At 64.8% G+C, this 17,215-nt stretch overlaps 1 protein-coding gene across 3 annotated transcripts in view; it reads right to left on the bottom strand.

Annotated features, from left to right (window-relative positions):
* Positions 1 to 332: 332 nt before the first annotated feature.
* ITPK1 (inositol-tetrakisphosphate 1-kinase) overlaps positions 333 to 17,215 on the bottom strand; it is a 142,350-nt gene continuing 125,467 nt past the window's right edge. For 2 of the 3 annotated variants that reach the window (XM_002719591.6, XM_070065554.2), the window contains 5 exons: positions 17,085 to 17,125; positions 13,942 to 14,107; positions 8,239 to 8,306; positions 4,173 to 4,335; positions 333 to 2,006 (listed from right to left, as the gene is read on the bottom strand). In XM_002719591.6, coding sequence (XP_002719637.1) covers positions 1,666 to 2,006; positions 4,173 to 4,335; positions 8,239 to 8,306; positions 13,942 to 14,107; positions 17,085 to 17,125 — 779 coding nt within the window. In that variant the 3' untranslated portion in view covers positions 333 to 1,665. Of the gene's footprint in view, positions 2,007 to 4,172; positions 4,336 to 8,238; positions 8,307 to 9,372; positions 9,499 to 13,941; positions 14,108 to 17,084; positions 17,126 to 17,215 lie in introns of all 3 variants that reach the window. The other variant, XM_017349458.4, reaches the window with a different exon arrangement.

Below are 17,215 nucleotides of genomic sequence, written 5' to 3' on the forward strand. Positions count from 1 at the left end.
CGGGCCCTCTGCCCCATGCTGTGGCTCCCAGGGCTCTATGAGGCAAACCCCCGACCCTTGATGTGTACTCATGAAAGACGCATGGGCCCTGCTCCCCACCACACGGAGGCCGTGGAAAACGCTGTCATGGGAAGGCTGGGACCTGACACCCGGGCCCTGGACACCACCCGTGTGACCCCGCAGAGGTAACCAACAAGGTGGCCCGTTCCCAAGGCAGGGGGCGACTGGGGCTTCATTTCGAGGTCAAGCTGTTGAATGAAATGTCTTTTCCTTCGAGACGGGGAGAGCGGGTGACGAAACACACGAGCTGCGTCGTGCAGACGCGCGTGGAGTGTGGTTTGATTTCAGTAGTTTATTTTGAAGACAAAGCAGTGCAAGAGGCCAGCCACGCTTCCCCGCGTCCTGGGACCTGGGGTCAGACCTGGGAAAGGTGACGCACACACGTTCATCGGGGTCGACATTCGGCTCATGTCAACGTGGGCGGCCGCCGGCCTCACCCCAAGGACGCTGGGAGGGTCCCATGGCTTCTGCCTGTCACCGAGGCCCAAGCGCTCCCGGCAGGCACCTGTGGGCCCCAGCCGCTCCGGGGGCGCCGGGGACTCTCCAGCACCCTGTCTCACTGGGCGACAGCACAGCGGTTTCCTTCCAAGTGTGCTGAAGTCTCGGGACACAACAGCACACTTGGGGGTCCCAGTGTCCCACACCTTCCAGGGATGGAGGACGCTCCCACCTGCTCCTTCTCGGTGGGGGGCTGCGGGCCCACATGTCGCCGTCCCAGCGATGGGGTGGTTCCCTCACACCTGGCTGGTTAGCGCTCGGGGCGTGCAAGGGATATGGCCAGGTGGCCGAGACCTGCCCTGGGAAGCTCCTGTGTCCAGCTCCGTCCGGCTGACTGGACACAGCCATGTAGGCCGGCCGTTAGGCCAGCCTTTTGGAGTTTGCTGGTCCCGACTGGCCACGCGAGGCAGACGGCTTCCCCGGGGGAATTACGGGCCACAGCCTCAGCACAGGAGGCACCAGCTGGGCTCCCACCCACGCGGCCTCCCTCCTGGGCTCCAGGGAGCAGCAGCAGCACCAGGTTGGAGGAAAGAGGACCCCAGGCATGGCTGAGGGGCCAGCCAGCCACGGGCCTGGGCCTCCCTGGGCCCCCCAGCACGGTGCACTCCCTTGAGGGGCCTGAGCCTCCTGTGGCTTTCAGGAGAGGGGGCGGCTGCACGTGCGGTGGGGGTGGGGCCACACTCCTAGCAGGAGGGACGCCAAGGAAGGGTCCGGTGTGGGCAGGCTTGGAGAGAAGCGACAGGAGAAACCGTTCGTGGCGTGGGCCGGCTCTGTTCAGCCACCGGCAGCCTGACCCGGCCCAGCCTGCCCCCCAGACGCCTGGTCCCCACCTGCACGGCAGCCACACACGCACGTGCGCACACCCACTCACGCTCAGCCCTAGTGTTGAAAACACAGCGTGTGTAAACACAGCAGGACTCAGTAGCCTGCCCTTTCCCGCAAGGCGGGGCCCCTGCTCTCGCCCTCTCCCAGCTCCCAGTCACCAGATCATGACATCAGATCAGGTTACAGATTAAAAAAGACAAGAATCAGATCATTGGGAATTCTGAGTAGTAGCGTCCCCCGGCGGGAGCTGCCGGCCGCCCCTCTGGGTCCCGCGCTCCGTGGCTACTGGGAGGAGGCCTTGGTGGCCAGGGAGGCCACGCAGTGCTGCTGGAAGTTGGGCGACACGCTGGCGGTGCAGCCAAGTCTCTGGTGCGGCAGCTTGGCGGTGCTGCCCGTGCCGCCCGCGTCGGCCTCCGCCTTCCAGGCCGCGTCCTGGCCCAGCAGGCTGCAGCAGCCCGGGCTGGCGCTGCACGTCCGCTCGGCCGCCAGGCTGCTGTGCCTCAGTGGGGCCACGTCCCCCGCGGCGGCAGCGCTGGCGGCGGCGGCGGCCGAGCTCTGGCCCTGCAGCACGCTGGTGATGTGGTTCAGGAGGTCGGTGAAGAACTCGTTCACGCCCTCGTAGCCTGGGCGGGGGTGGGGAAACAGACAGCAGTGGGGTCAGCCAGGGGCTGGTTGTGCCAGGGATGGAGGGGGGCACCAGCAGGAGCCCATTCAGGGAAAACCCGTTCTGGGAAGCTGCAGGCCTGGCACTGATGGGAACCCCTGCAGCCCCAGCTATTGTCTCCCAGAACGAACCCAACATGGTGGCACAGCGGAGGGGAGGGCGGGGCGCGGCTGGAGGTGGCTCCTTGTGCCCCATAATGAGTCCCTTCCCCTCCCCCCACGCAGCTCCAGCGAGCGCGGCCTTGGCCTGACCCCTGCGCTCGTCTCTGCTCAGCTGAGTGAGTAGAACACCTGTCTCGGGGAGCCTGGCCCCGCGGCAGCTGCTGCCCCACCTGTCTGACTCCTCACCCTGCACGGGAAGGCCCCTGTGCCCCACGCACTGAGGACCGCCCACGGGACCGAGGCCTGTGCCCAGGACCCCAGCCCCTCTGCCCCTGAGAGGAGGGGTCCCCTTCCCTGGAATGGAAACTGCTGGTGCCGACGTGAGCAGAGTCCCTGGCTGCCTGCCACCTGCCTGAGCGGGCGTGCAGGGAAGGGGTGTGAAGGGACACACAGCCGCGAGACGCCCATGGGAGCAGATGTGGGTCCCCAAAAGGAGCCACAGCGTGCCCGCCCTGGGAGGGGGCTCCGGGCACCGCCTCCCCCCACCCCGGCGCGGCTGTGACCACCGCCGCCGGGCCCCTGGCTGAGCGGTCACAGCCCTCAGCACAGGGACACAGGTTTGCACGCAGGCACCACGCGCTGGGCCTCGGGGAGACGCCGTGCAGGGCGTGCCTGCGGGTCTACTCATTGATGCAGCGGCCAGAGGGGGCCGAGCGGGGGCACCCACGGGAAAGCAGAAGGGGTGGATGGCGCAGGCAGCATCTCCAGGCGCCAGTACCGGGCAAGCGTCATGCCGGGCCCTCCCTGTCTACAGACGGACACAGCACTGAGCCAGGCTGGCAGCCCCAGGCCGGGACGGCACCTTCCTCGGTGTGGGCACCGAAGCTCCGGGAGGCCCCGTGTCTCACGGGTCACAACAGGCTGCGCTGGGATCCGACTGTGCCCTGAACAGCACGTGGTCCTGGGTGACCCCACCCTGGGACAGCCCTGGGGCAGGGTGTGGCAGGGCAGGCCCAGGCCTGTGGCCAGGAGTTGCCAGGTGAGGCTGCCAAGTGCCTGGGTGGAGGTGCAAACAGGGGTGGGGCCTGCGGCCACTCTGGGGTCACCGGGGAGCAGAACGCCATTCCCCAGCAACCACTCCGCCAGGTCCCCAAAGTCCAGGGGCCCGGGTGGGGCTGTGTCCTCTGGGGCAGGGCAGAGGCCTGGGAGGAATGGACAGGCACAAACAGCAGGGCAGGCGCCACGCCACGCCACGCCACGCCATGCCACGCCCTGTGTGGGACCGCCTCTTCAGTAATGTCCCCATTGCACAGAAGCCCTATGTTATGAGTGTCCCCATCGCGCCCTCAGTTCCCCTGCTCCTTCTCGCTCCAGCTCATCTCAAGGCCCAGCCACACTGCACCTAGGGTGCCTGGAGCCAGCCGGGTGGCCATCCCCAGGGGCTGCAGAGCGCACGAGGCCTCCTGCCCCTGGCATCCTGTGTCCTCCCGGGCCCCAGCTGTACCCGCTCAGGCCCTGGGCTCTGCCGCTCGTGTTTGCTGGTGGCTCTTCCCCTCCTTGCCCCACTGTGCTCTGGCATCGCCGCCTCACCAAGGGGCCCCACCCCTTGTCCTCTGCTTCTCCTGGGGGGTTGGGTTGGGGGGTAAACTCTCCAAGGGCCTTAGTCTCCTTGCCTTCTCATCTCCTTTCGGCTTCTTGACCCTAAGGGGGCCCAAGGGATGGACTGATTTGGCCACTGAGGGTCAGTGCCGATGCGGTGGGGTGGGAGTCGGAGGCGGGAGTCTGACCACGCCCACCTGCACCTGCAGGGTGCTCTCCTGTGCTGTGTCCGGCTCTCGCCCACTCCTCAACCCACCTTAGGAGCTCATTCTGCAGGTGGGGCTGAGGCTTAGCACAGGGAGCACGCACCCCAGACCCAACAGTGAGGGGTGGGGCTGGCTGTCTCAGCCCCTGCCCCCCGGTCTGCGGCTGGCTGGCTGCAAGCCCAGGGCCAGCAGGAAGGAGGTGGCCGGCCCGCTACTCACCTGGGAAGGCATTGATGTCGATGACGGCGTGCTGCCCCGTCTGGTTGTTGATGATGATGTCGATCCCGAAGAGTGACACGCCCAGCGCCTGCCGCAGGGCCCGGGACAGCGCCCGGATGACCTCATCATTCGGCCGCTCAAACACGCCCTCGATCTCGTCCAGCTGTCAGCACACAGGGGAGGGGGTCAGGCTGTGGGTGGAGCAGAGTTCTCCCCGACTCCCCGAGGCACCATCAGGTCCCGACTCCCTGCCGACCGGGGCAACGAGTGTACACGGCTCGTTACCTGCCCGGGCTCCGCACTACCTGGGAGGCTGCTGGCATTTCACACCCAGACAAATGAGTACAGAGAGGGTCGGGGCTGGTCCGGGGGCACACAGCCCAAAAGCACAGGGCTGTGTGTAGACCCAGGTTTGTCAGCCTCTAAAACCCAGGTTCCCACGGGGAGGAAGCAAGGTGAGCGTCTCAAGACCCAGAATGTGTTATGGGGCCCGGAGCTATGGAGCCAGAGGGCGGGGGGATTCGGGGACCTGGGTGGGAGGACAGAGACCTGGGGAGCACGGGGGAGGCCCAGGTGCAGGGCAGGGAGCCGGAGTGGGGATGCAGAGAGCTGTGACCAGCACCACACTCCCCGCCATCCTGAGAGCCCTGTGACCAAGGCACTAGGGCCCGGCCCCTGTACTGCGGGGCTCGGGCTGGGGCACCGCCAAGCGGCTTCCTAACAGCCACGCCCCACGTGAGCCTGGCGTGGCTCCTGCCTGGCAGCCGGTGGCCGCACTCAGCTTTCAGGGACACTTTCGTAGGGCTATTCAGGCCGGCTCAGCCCACAGTTCTCCCACCTGCCCTCACTCCCTGCTCTGGTCACAGCGGGCTCGGGACAGGCCCCTGGTCAGGGCCTCCAAGGCGAGAAAGGATTCTGGAGTCTGGAAATTTGGATGTGAAACTTGACAGCGACTTCCTACCTCTGCGGACTCAGGGAACAGCACTTGGCCTCTCTATGTCTCGGTTTGCTCATCTGTAAAATGGGACTAAGGAAGCCTCCACCGCACACTTGCCCGGAGGTGGGGCTAGCACAGGCCTGACACCTGGGTACGCTCACCAGCCAATCAGGCTAATTAACCACTGCCCTCTGGAGGCGGATGAAGGCCTGGGACACAGTGGGCGCAGCCTGTTTTGGCCCTGTTTCCCTCTTGCCCTGGACCCGCTTGCTGCCCCCATGCCTTCAGGACCCCCGCCCATACTTCCTGGCCTCTATGCTCCTCCACGTGGCTGGATCCTGGTACTCGGTGTGAGTCCAGGTTTCCCTCTCTTTTAGGTGGGACCCTCACTCTCCTATGCATTTCTCCCACTGAATAAAAAGCTTAAAAACTTATTAAAAAAAAAAAATAGCACCGGCCTGCCGGACGGAGGGGCACAGGGCTCGCCCAGGCACTCAGTCCTGGAGTTCCAGGGGCTGTGAGCTCGGGGGCCAAAGGGAAGGGGAGACTTGACCCACATCAGACAAGCTAAAGCCGGCTCAGTAGGTAACCCAGGGGCGTCTTGTCCCACACAAGACGAAGCTAAAGCCGGCTCAGCAGGTAACCCAGGGGCGTCTGGCCTAGTGGGTCAGACCCCACATCCGGGTACCTGGACTTCAGCTTCCGGATAACGCAGCCGGCAGGAGGCAGTGGTGACGGCTCAGGCCCTGAGTCACCGCCACGCACGCACGTGGGAGACCTGGGCTGAGTTCCCAGCTCCAGGCTTTGGGGTCCACCTCGCCCTGGCCACTGGGGGCGTCGGGGGAGTGAAGCAGCCGATGGGAGCTTGCTCTCTCTGCGTCTCTCTCAGAAAAACCCAACACTTGCCAATGTATGTTACACTGAATGACAGAAGTCAGACACGAAGGGGCCACGCCCTGCTATAAAGTAGCTGGAACAGGTCCTCCTCCGAGACAGAGCAAAGCAGGGCGCCCGGGGCTGGGCCTGGGGGCCCCGGGGTGGGGACTCCCTGGAAAAGGCTTTTTCTTAAAAAAGATTTATTTATTTATTTGAGCATCAGAGTTAGAGAGAGCGCGGTCTTCCACCTGCTGGGTTCACTCCTCATGTCCACAATGGCCAGGGCTGTGCCAGACCAAAGCCAGGAGCCAGGAGCTTCTTCCAGGTCTCCCATGTGGGTGGCAGGGGTCCAAGCACTTGGGCCATCTCTGCTGCTTCCCCAGGCCATTAGCAGGGAGCTGGATCAGAAGTGGAGCAGCCGGGACGCGAACCAGCGCCCGTACGGGATGCCGGTGCCGCAGGCGGCAGCTTCACCGGCTATCCCCCAGCGCCGGCTAGCCCCGGCTTTGTTCTTGTGCCAATAAAAGCATTTTGGATCCTGAGAGGGGCGGAGGTTCACAACAACGAGAATGTACAACAGCCACCGAATTGTTCACTTGAACGTGAATTTCACCTGAATTAAAGAAAAGTCAGTGAAGCTGGGCCAGGAAGGCTGGGGACAGAAGCCCGTCTCCAAGTCGAACGGCCCTCACCCCAGCCCAGAGGCTCAAGGCACACCTGCGGACAGCGACCCGCACTGGCACCCCGCCGGCCCTGCAGACGGGGACCCCTCCCGGCACGACGGCACCAGGCGTCTCCTGAGGGGCAGGCGCCCCGTCCTGCTGCCCTCCCCGCCCCCGCTCAGCAGGGAGGGGCAGAGGTCCCACAGCTCTGGCCCTTGCCAGGGCGCGGAGACCCAGGCAGACTGCAGGCCGTGAGCCCCCCCCCCCCACACCAGGCCTTGTTCTCTTGCCCCAATAAACGGACTAATCAAAACAGCGATGCTGTGAGATGCCAGTGGCGGCAGGGAGAGGGGTGGTGCTGGCGTATGGGCCCGAGGCACAGGGCCCACAGCAAGGCAGCCTCAGCCATGGCCCCATCACACTGCCTACAAAGACCCCTCCTCAGCCATCCCGAGAAGCCACTGGATGGTCGGAACCCAACAGCCACCCCAGGGCGAGGCAGAGGCACAGGATTCTAAACACCATCAGAGGTTCTGGAAGCCAGGGAGGCAGCGGGGCAGGTGAGGGAGTCACGTGGCTGGCCCTGATGCCCTGTCCCCGCCACAGGGGACCCTGAGCCCCCTAGCACCCTGGCACTGCCGTGGGCATTTTTCATCTATGACACTTTCGGGGGCAGGAGAAGGAACCCAGGCTCCGAGGGGCACCGTGGCTTGCCCGAGATGGGTAGGACCCCGGGCAGCCACAACAAGGCCCAAGCTCTTGCCAAGCCCCCATCCTGGCTCTCGGAAGGTCAAAAGGGGGACCTGCAAGTTGGGTGGGGCTGGGCCCACCCTAGGGTTCACTGGCTAGGGGTGGGGGGCTGCACAGCGCTTCCAGATTGTGGGAACAGAGCTGCCTGGGTCAGGCTGGCCTGGGATACCCAGGGGGGGCTGAGACCCCAAGAGGGAAAGCTGGTGCTGGCTGCAGGCCTGTGAGGAGGAGGAACGGACCCTGCAGGTCTCCGGGCTGACCGTTCCCATTCACAGACCAGGACACTGAAGCCACGTGGTTAACGGGTGACCGTCCAGGAAGTCCCTTGGCACTGGCGAACAGCCCCAGTGGCCACCGGCCTGTGCCCTGGGAGGAGCGGGCAGGGACACTTCTTGGGAAGTGTGCAGGAGGCAGCTCCCCTCTGCCCTGCGGGCCGAGCTGGGCTCTGCCCAGGAGAAGCCCGCAGGAGGCCGAAGCCTAGAACAGGAGAACCTTCTCGCACACAGAATACCTGCTTCCGTCTCGTAGCACACGCGGCCAGGCACTGAGGGGACCTGTTTAAAACCTGCTTGTCCCCAACGCTCCCGGGGGACAGGTCCCAAAGTCCTGATGGACAGCGGCAGCCCCCCAGGGCCCTGGCCACATCTGCACAGCTGCTTCTCCAAGGAGACAGAGACCACCAGCGGGTGGCCGGGCTGCGGGGGCTGCGGGGGCTGCAGGGGCGGGGGCACAAGGAGAGGGCAGGCCTGACCTGGACTGCACAGGGCGGGGCGGGGGGAGGCACAGGCCTGCGGCAGCTCATGGTTGAGACCAGTCCAGCATGGGAGGGGCAGGGACTCACCTCGGTCAGGACGGATGACGACTCCGGCTTGGACACGTTGTGGCTGTTGAAGAAGATGGACTCACGGTCTGCGAAAAGAACGGACAGGAACCTCAGCGAGAACCTCAAGGCAGGGACTCGTCCACCAGCTGCCACCAGGGGGCAGCACTTCCCAGTCATGGGGACCTCGGGCTCTTGAGTCCAGCAGGAGTGCTGGGGCACCCTGCAACCCAGGGAGATGCTACGGCACAGGCAGACTGCGCCTGGCCAGGGACCCCCTGCCCGCAGCTCCCACAGGGAAATGGCCCATTGGGCGAGCTGCCTCGGCTCCCTCCCCTGGTCCCTGAGCAATGTCACCCAGGGACCACCACAAAGGGGGCTAAGGGGCTGGGAGACGAAGCGCCCAGATGTCACAGGCCGAGGTCTGGTAAATGCCTGGTATCCCGGTGCCCCCAGCGCTCTCCTGGGAACACGCTGGGCTACGGTGCCCACCCGTGCTGAGACAGAGGGCCAGGCTGTTCCCCAACTATTTCAGGACACAGGCGGCCACAGGGTCCATCCGTGAAGCACACAGAATGATTTCTGCCTCCCCTGAAGCCCCTCCACGCCCTCCCCCTCGTGCTCCCACTCCGCGCCTGCCTGGACCCTACAGCCTCTCCCCCAGTCCCACTAAGGCACCCAGAAAGACAGAGCACCGCCAAGAACAGACAGTGATATGCAGATGGGCACTCATCCTCCCTCAAGGAGACATGGCCTTGGGGAGCGAGCCACGGTCAGCCTGGGGAGGCATGAGGGTGGTGGGCCCACCGGAGCCGTGTCCTGCAGCAAGGGGCACAGAGCCCTGAGCCCTGGGGCTGAGCTCGGGTAAAGGCTGCCATCCCCCCACGAACAGCACAGGACCCCCAGGCCGGGAGCCCCCATGTGGCCCCACAGCCCGTCGGGGCCCTTGCAGGGTGGGGCCTGGTGGTTCCTGTCCTCCTGGACACCAGCCCATCCCCGGGATCCAGGTCCCCGAGCACAAGGGCGAGGAGGCACTGGCTGAGGGCAGCCCGGCGGGCGCCCACTCTGGCTGCCAGCGGCCCCAGCGGTGCCACGACAATCATGCACGAGGAAGTGACTTGGGCGGAGGCCAAGCAGGGCGGCGTGGACATGTACCTGGCATGCTTCCCGCTAGCGGGCCACAGAGGCCCCCGGCCGCCCCGGTGTGCCCGACAGGCCTCCCGCCGCTCCGACCAGAGCCAGTCCAGACGGGGGGCACGAGAGACGGTCCTGGGGAGGAGCCTGGGGAAAACAGATACCTGCAGGACTTGTACGAGTGCTCGCACTCCCAGGCGCCAGCCGCTGAGACGGTGGCCTTGGCGTGGGGGTGGGGGTGGGGCGGTGGCAAGGCGCCACGGGCCAGAGCGGGTGGGGCCTTCCGTGGACACTGCCCACCTTCTCATCCCGACACCCAGGCTGGCCCAGGCCCCTCAGGCTCGGGGCACCTTTGCACCCACGCCCCTGCCAGTGCCCAGGGGAAGTGGCCAGAGTGGCAGAGCGGAGCCGGGGTGGGGGGGGCGAGCAAGGCTGGGCCGTGGGGGGCTGGTCAGGCCCGCTGAGCCTCTCAGGGCTCTCCTCCCCTGCCCTGAAACCCCTCCATGGCCTCCCCCTCGTGCACCCCCTCCACACCTGCCTGGGCCATACAGCCCCCCCAGTCCCACTGAAAGGCACCCAGAAAGACAGAGCACCCCCAAGAACAGACAGTGATATGCAGATGGGCACTCATCCACCCTCAAGGAGACGACCTCCCCTGCCTGCTGCTGCTGGGGGGAACCTGGGCCAGGCGGCTGCACAGAGGGCGGCCGGGGAGCCCCATGTGTGGCCTAGGCAGCAGTCAGAGTGAGAAGGGGCAGCTCCCCAGCCACTGCCTGCCGCCCGGGAGCTGAGAATGGGCCAGTGCCCCGGGAGAGAGCCTTGGAGCCCAGTTCCTTAAGATGCCCAGGCCCCGGAAACCAGAGGCAGCAGACAGGGCGTGGCCTCCGGGGCTGGGTGGTGAGGCCCCTGTTCCCAGGAGCGCCCTGGATCTGGGGGCCTCTCGTCTACACTCTGCTCCCGGGCTGGTCCCGAGCAACACACAACCACCACCAGCCGGCAGGGCAGGGGGGAGAGGGAAGGGAATGCTGGGTGTGTGTGTTTGAAATGGACAGAGGAGGGAGACGAGTGGAAAAGAAGAGCAAAGGGGCAGGTGCTGTGGCTCGGCAGCCCGAGCCGCCGCCTACAACGCCGGCAGTGCCGGAGCACCGGTGTGAGTCCCGGCTGCTCCGCTTCTAATCCAGCTCCCCGCTAACGTGCCCGGGGAAGGCAGCAGACGATGGTTCAAATATCTGGGCTTCGGTCACCAAGTGGGAGACCAGGAGGGAGTTCTTGGTTTCTGGCTTTGGCCTGGCCCAGCTCTGACTGTTGTGGTCATTTGGGAAGTGAAATAGCGGATGGAAGATTCTCTGTTGCTCTGCCTTTCAAATAAATAATTTAATTAAGGGGAAAAAAGAAGAATAAATGACAAGATCAGCCCAAAATGTCCCAAAATGCATCCCCGAGCTGTGGCCACACGTCTCAGGGAAGTGCACGTCACAAGGCTATGGGTGGGGACCAAGCCTTCCGGTGGCCACACAAATGTCACTTCTGCAGAGGGGCCACCTGTGGCTGCTGCTCCCGATGGCACCCCTCCCCCCGTGACGTCACGGGACCGGTGCTCCCTTCCCCGGGACCCCTTGTCTCTGCTGACGGTGGACGCGCTGACTTCTTCCCGTGTCCTGTCTTTCCCACTGGATCAGACACTGCTGAGGCGGGGCGCTGCCTGCCAGCTGGCACGGGCAGCTTTAGTATCGCACCATTCCTTGCACTGTTAAGCTTTAAAGCAGTGACCAGCCGATGACTAAAGTTTTACTGGAACACAGCCTCACCCATTCGTTCACGCAGCATCTACAGCCGCTGTGATGCTCCCACCACAGCTCAAATAACTGCGACAGGGCCGCAGGTGTTTAATGTCTGGCCTTTTGCAGAAGCCTGCAAAGCCCGGCTCCACGTGTCAGACGTACGTCACTTTTATGCACACCCCAGGGGAAAAGGCTCAGGTTGGAAAGCACGGCAGAGGCCCTAGCAGGAAGCTGGGAGCCCAAGGCGCTGTGTGCTCGGGGCCAAGAGGCCTGCCCATTTCTTCCCCGGCCCTGGGTCGGGAGGGCAACAAGCGCCCCAGAATGTGAGCCCTGGACGCCTGCTACAAACGCATTCCCCCTGGAGGCCAGCACAAGCCAGTGTCAAGTCTCTCAGTAAGAACCTGACGTCAGCCCCAGGCATCCGTTAGATGCCACTGACTATAAAAAGTCACACACGTGGGGCGAGTGCTTGGAGCAGCAGGTGACACGCTGCTTAGGACGCCCACATCCCATCCTGGAGAGCTCAGGTGTGGGCCCCGGCTCTGCCGCTTCTGATTCCAGTGCCCTGCTAATGCGCACCGTGGGAGGCAGCAGGCCATGGCTCGAGTACTTGGGTCCCCGCCACCCACCTGGGAGACCCAGGAGGAGATCCAGGCTACTGGTTTCTGTCTGGCCTGGCACTGGCTGTTGCAGGCATCTGGAGAGTGAACCAGCCTACGGGAGCTGTCTCTCTGCCTCTCGAGTAAATACAGAATTTTACAAGGAGGGGAGAAAGAAGGCAGTTGTGGAACGAAGACGTGTGTTCTTGTCTCCATTCCAGGACCAGAAAATTCCCAAGTAAGGAGCCCTCCCTTGCTTGCATGGGCGTGGGAACCACAGCACTGGCTGGCCCGAACCCGTCCAGCTCGAAGGGTCGCTGTCGCCCTGTGCTCCTCGCCCAGGAAGAGAACACGGAGTTAAAAGCATGGGCTGCACGCCACTGCCCTGGCGCCGTGCCCCGGAGGCAGTGGGCACAGAACCAGACCGACACCCGAGCAGCTCGGCCTGCGTGGGCATCACGGGCGTCTCTCTGCTTAGCTCCGGGCAGCTCTCGGCGATTCAGCACCGGGCTGTGCTTTGTGCTGAACAGGCCGCAAGAGGAGCCGCGAGGACAAGGTGCCCTCACTCCATCAGACGAGGGGCAAACAGCCTGCAAGTGGCTCCCGGTGCAGCAATGGAAGCTGGTGCAGGGTATTTGCACCCAGGGAGAAAAAAAAAAAACAACAACTCACACTTTTGTATGCATAGAAACTTTGAGAACTGGTGGTAAACTGCTCTTAGAGATGGAATCGTTTGGATAAAAGAAGAAAAAAGAAAAGTGTTGGTGTAAGACAGAGTGGCTCTTAGTTTAACCCATTTCCCGTAGAGTTAAAGTAAGTATTTAAGACACGTCAAGGGGATGAGCAGTCGGTGCAGTGGTTAAGATGCTGCCTGGGACGCCTGCATCCCCGGGTTCAAGTCCTGGCTCTGGCTCCAGATTCCAGCTTCCTGCTAACGCGCACCCTGGGAGGCAGACGGTGACGGCACAAGCGGTTGGGCCCCTGCCACCCACGTGGGCAACCTGGATGGAGTTCCTGGCCCCTGGGCATCTGGGGAGTGAACCAGAGACTAGGTTGGATGTCTGCCCCTCTCTGCCTTCAAATAAACACTTTTTTTTAATCAAGAAAATAATAAGAGAGTTAAAAAAAAAAAAAGTCAAGCTCTCTGATCCACACTTGGGATAACATCTCTTGGTGGTACCCAGGCACCCATGGAGCCCTCCTGACCTGGCTTCTCCACTTGAGAACACCCCGGCACGCCCGTGGTGGGGAACACGGTGAGCACTGTGGATGCAGCCCAGTGTGGGCAGCCTGGCCTCAGAGGGGAAGAGCAGAGTCCCCAGGGCCCGGACAGCTGAGCTCCTGCACGGGGGCTGCTTGGCCAGCCAGGGACTGGGGGCGCTCACAGGCAGTCCTGTTTGCTGGGGTGGGGAATGAGAGACCCGCGCACACAGCGGCACTCAATGAGTTTGGACAAATCAGTCCACGGCAACCAGGGTCCTCCAGAGCCCTCGGGAGAGCTGTGCTGGCCCCGCACGCACGGCCACTGTACCGGAGGCTCCTGCAGCCTGCCCCAAAGACTCAGAAGCCCTAGACCATTCCTTCGGGCAGCCCCCAGGCCAGGAGGTTTGAGTGCCGTGTGGGTTTTAGAGTGGCCGAGGACGGTGCAGCGTCAGGCCGGAAGCAGGTGAGGGAGGAGCCCTTCCGGGGGCCCGTGGACTGCTCCCCTCGGGTCCACTTCCAGCCCCCGGACTGCAGGTGCACTGTAAGTACCACCACCGTGAAGTCCTGCGGGATGCTCGGGACCACCATCCGCGGATGGGCGCTGTGACCCAGAGGCTGGAGACCCCTGGCGGCGCATGGATGCCGCTCCGTGTCTGCGGGGGTGGCAGCTGCCTGGGCTCAGCCTCCCCGTCGGGAAGTCAGACTGGAGAGGGAACGGCGGGATGGAGCCATCAGCACGGGGGCCTGCCTCAGTCCCTGCCCACCGAGGGACCACTCAACAGCGGGCCACACCTCCTCCCATGTGGCCCTCTGGGGCCCTCACTCTTGAAAGCCCCAGGTGTCCAGGGGCTTCCTGGCGTTGGGGGTGAGCAGAAGCGCCCCTGACGGCCTGGTCCCCCGAGACCCCTCCACCTACTCACCGTCGCTGCTCGCGCAGCCCTTGGCGACCCCCACGCCCCAGCACGCCCCGAGTCAGGTGCGGCCTCTGCCGGTGTGCAGGGCCTTACCGGATGTGCCTGCGGAGAAGTTCTTGAGTGACGGCCTCTCGACCACGGTGTAGGACTCGCCGACCACGAACACCTTGTACAGCACGGCGTTGTGGTTGATGAAGTTCTGCACCACACAGGGCGGCTGGATGGCATTCAAGCCCTCCTGGTTGAACACGATGGCCATCTGTGGGGACAGGGGGCCCAGGGTTCCGTCACCCCTCACCCCCGAACCCAGCCTGCAGCCCAGGGCCACTTCCCCTGTCCGTGGGCCATGAGGACCCCCGGGGAGCCTCGAGCCAGGGAGTGCAGCGGGACTCCACAGGACACCAGGGCCTCAGTTCTGCCCTGAGGGGTTGGGAATCCTGCCTCTGCCGGGCCTGCCACGTTGGGCTGAGCAGGCTGTCCCAGGGCCCTCTCCACTCTGCAGTCCCAGGGAACAGCACCCGGGATGCGTGCCCCTCAACCCCTGGTGCGTCCTAGAGGCTCCCCGACAAAGACCAGGGGTGGGAGCAGGACACAGAAGCCCTGGCGCAGGGCTGGGAGGCCCTGGGCAGAGCCTCTGCTGACAAAGGCCACCCTGGCGAGCACTCAGCTGAGCCGAGCCCCAGGGGAAGCACGTTCCGGGAGTTAGTGGGTACCTTCCTCATGGCGCACACCTGGGGCATGCATGCTGCCTCCCCTACTCACAGACCAGGGAACTGAGGCCCTGGGCCGTCCGGTGACCTGTTCCCAGGATGTACTCGGTGTGTGCCCAGCACCTAGGCCTCTTGGGCAGCGAGCCTCATGGACATGGCCAACAGGCTCCGTCTTTGCGTCCCAGTCCCTGGCTCCTCTGGTGCCCACCAGGGGTTTGGGTAGGGGGCTGAGACAAGGAAGGCAGAGGGACAGTTGTGGAAACCCTCCCTGCTTTGGCTGAGGCTGGGTGTGCCCAAGGCCAGGCCCAAGGCTGGGGGCACAGAAGGGCTGACCCACGGCCCAGTGGAGCTAGCCTGGCTGATTCCTCAGCCCGGGGCTGCTGCACGGGGTGACGGGGCCTGGCCAGCTGGCCGCCTGCACCCGCTGTCAGAGCGCCACCCCGACTGTGCCTGCCTGGCACCCTGCTGTGCAGCACCCAAGTATAAACACAGGCCACGCGAAAGGACAGCAAGTGCCTGTGTGTGCTTGGCCGGGCCGGGTCTTCCCGGCCTCTGACAAGGACCTTGAAAGCCCCATGGAGCACGGGCGAGGCCCCGGGCGGCTCTGGCGTCCCACGGGGTTCACGTCTCCAACGCCGCACCTGCTGCCCAAGCAAGTGACAACAGCCAGCGTGGGGTGGCTTTGCGGGGGCTTCAGGCAGCCCAGTGAGAGCCAGAGAGACTTCCCCTGGGGAGCAGGCCAGCGCGGCTCCACGGGCTGAGAAACCATGGAGAAGACCTGGGTTGGGGTGGGTGGGGGGCCTGTGGGCGTGAAATGACAGCAGAGACCCCGGCAGGGCTTGGGCAGGTGGGCACGCAGCGAGGCCCGGACAGAAAGTCCGACTTCCTGTGGAAAGCCAGCCCCGTGCAGGGGGTTCTCTTGTGTCCTGGGAGCACTCAGCATCCCAGGGCACCCCGACACACAGGAGGCGCTCCCCCACCCCACTCTGGGCCCAGGGAGGAGGGCAGCCACAGCAGAGGAGGGGTCTCCACACACGCGCGGCCGGCTGTGGCTGGGACAGCAGCCAGTGTCTGGGTGAGGGAGGGTGCACCTTCGTACAGGCCATGAGGGCTGTGAGGGCCTCCCCCAAGGGCACGGACCCACCCCTGGGGGCCGAGCCCCTCATGACCATCAGGCACACACCTCCACCCAGAACGCCTATCAACCTGCCATCACCTAGCCTGCCCCAGGAGCTGGTTCCTGGGCAATTATCAGACAAGCCCCTTGGTCAGGCCCAGGGAGAGCCCCGCAGGACCCCTGCAGATGGTCTCAGTTACAAGGACAGACACGGTGGGAGGCCTGGAGGTGACGATGCAGGAGTCCCAGGTGTGTGTGTGAACATCCCCCCCCCCCCCACCTAGGCCAGCCCAGTCACAGAGAAGACCCCCACACCTCCTCTCCCAAACAGCCGGGGAGCCGACCAGCACAGCCACCATCGGGGGTGGCCGGGGTGGGGCCAGACGGCGGGCAGGCCGGCGCTGGTGGCGACAAGGGGGCCAGGCGCTACCCTAGAGCCTTCCTGGTCCCTGCCCTGGCCGTGGAGCACACACCAGCCCCGCCGTCCCCGAGGGCTCCCTGATCCTAGGAGACGTGGATCTGGGCAGTGGGCCAGGTACGAGCAGCTGTTCCCGCTCCCCCGCCCCGTGTCTTCCCAGGGTTGGGGCAGCCCCGTCAGGGCGCGCCCACCAGGACGGCGACCGTAAGGAACACGACAGAAATCCACAGGTCACCGCTGTCAGGTCTCGCATTTGCACTCCTGTGCCGGTGGGCAGTGTTCCCGGCAGTCGGGCTGTCCAGGGCCGGGGCCCAGTCGGGGCACCCTGGCGTGCACCCCCAGGGCCTGGAGACAACACCCAGGGTGGTTCCTGAGGATTAGGAGCCCCGCATGGCTATGCACCCCCTTCCTTCCTCCACCGCCTCTTCCCGGCAGGACTCACAGCTCAGCCTCCGGTCCCCGGCACCCGAGGGGGGCCTGCTCCTTGGCAGAGTGAACCACGGATCACAGCAGCCGGTGCGATTCCTCTGCCTCCCCAGCCCCTGTCTGAGTCGGGGAGAACCCTCCCTGGGGCCTGCAGAGTGGCCGTCAGGATGGGACCAGCGTCCGCTGCTGCTACTCCCCCTCCTATGGGGCACACACGGGGCTGCAGCGAGCAGGGAGCCGTCCGTGGGGCAGGAAGGGTGCCCTCGCTAGAAACCCACCCTGCTGGCTCCCTGGCCGGGGCCTTGAGCCTCCAGAAACGTGGAACCAGCAGGGTCTGGGCATTGAGCCCCCTGCTCTGTGCGGCTGGGTTGGGGCCGCCATGCTGACAAAGGCCAGCGCAGCCTTGTGGCTGTGGGGATGGGGCAGGCAGCGCTGAGCTGAGGCTGGAGACGGCACACAAAGCCACAGTGTTTCTTCTGCTCCCTCCTGTGACGTCCAGGGAGGCAGAGGGGAGGGAGGCAGCCAGGGTTCCGGGGGGACAGGGACAGCCCGAGGTTCTGCTCACCTCGTGAGAGTTGGTGCCATGAGCCACTCTGGTTTTGCAAACTGTGGGCGGAGAGAAAAGCGGAGAGCAGTTAGCAAGTCCGCCCCTCCTGGCAGGCACTCGGGCCGGCCGCGTAGGGAGGGCAGGCAGGG

The sequence above is a fragment of the Oryctolagus cuniculus genome, chromosome 20 (genome assembly GCF_051225735.1).
Source record: "Oryctolagus cuniculus isolate XC-2025 breed Fujian yellow rabbit chromosome 20, ASM5122573v1, whole genome shotgun sequence".
Classification (NCBI taxonomy): domain Eukaryota; kingdom Metazoa; phylum Chordata; class Mammalia; order Lagomorpha; family Leporidae; genus Oryctolagus; species Oryctolagus cuniculus.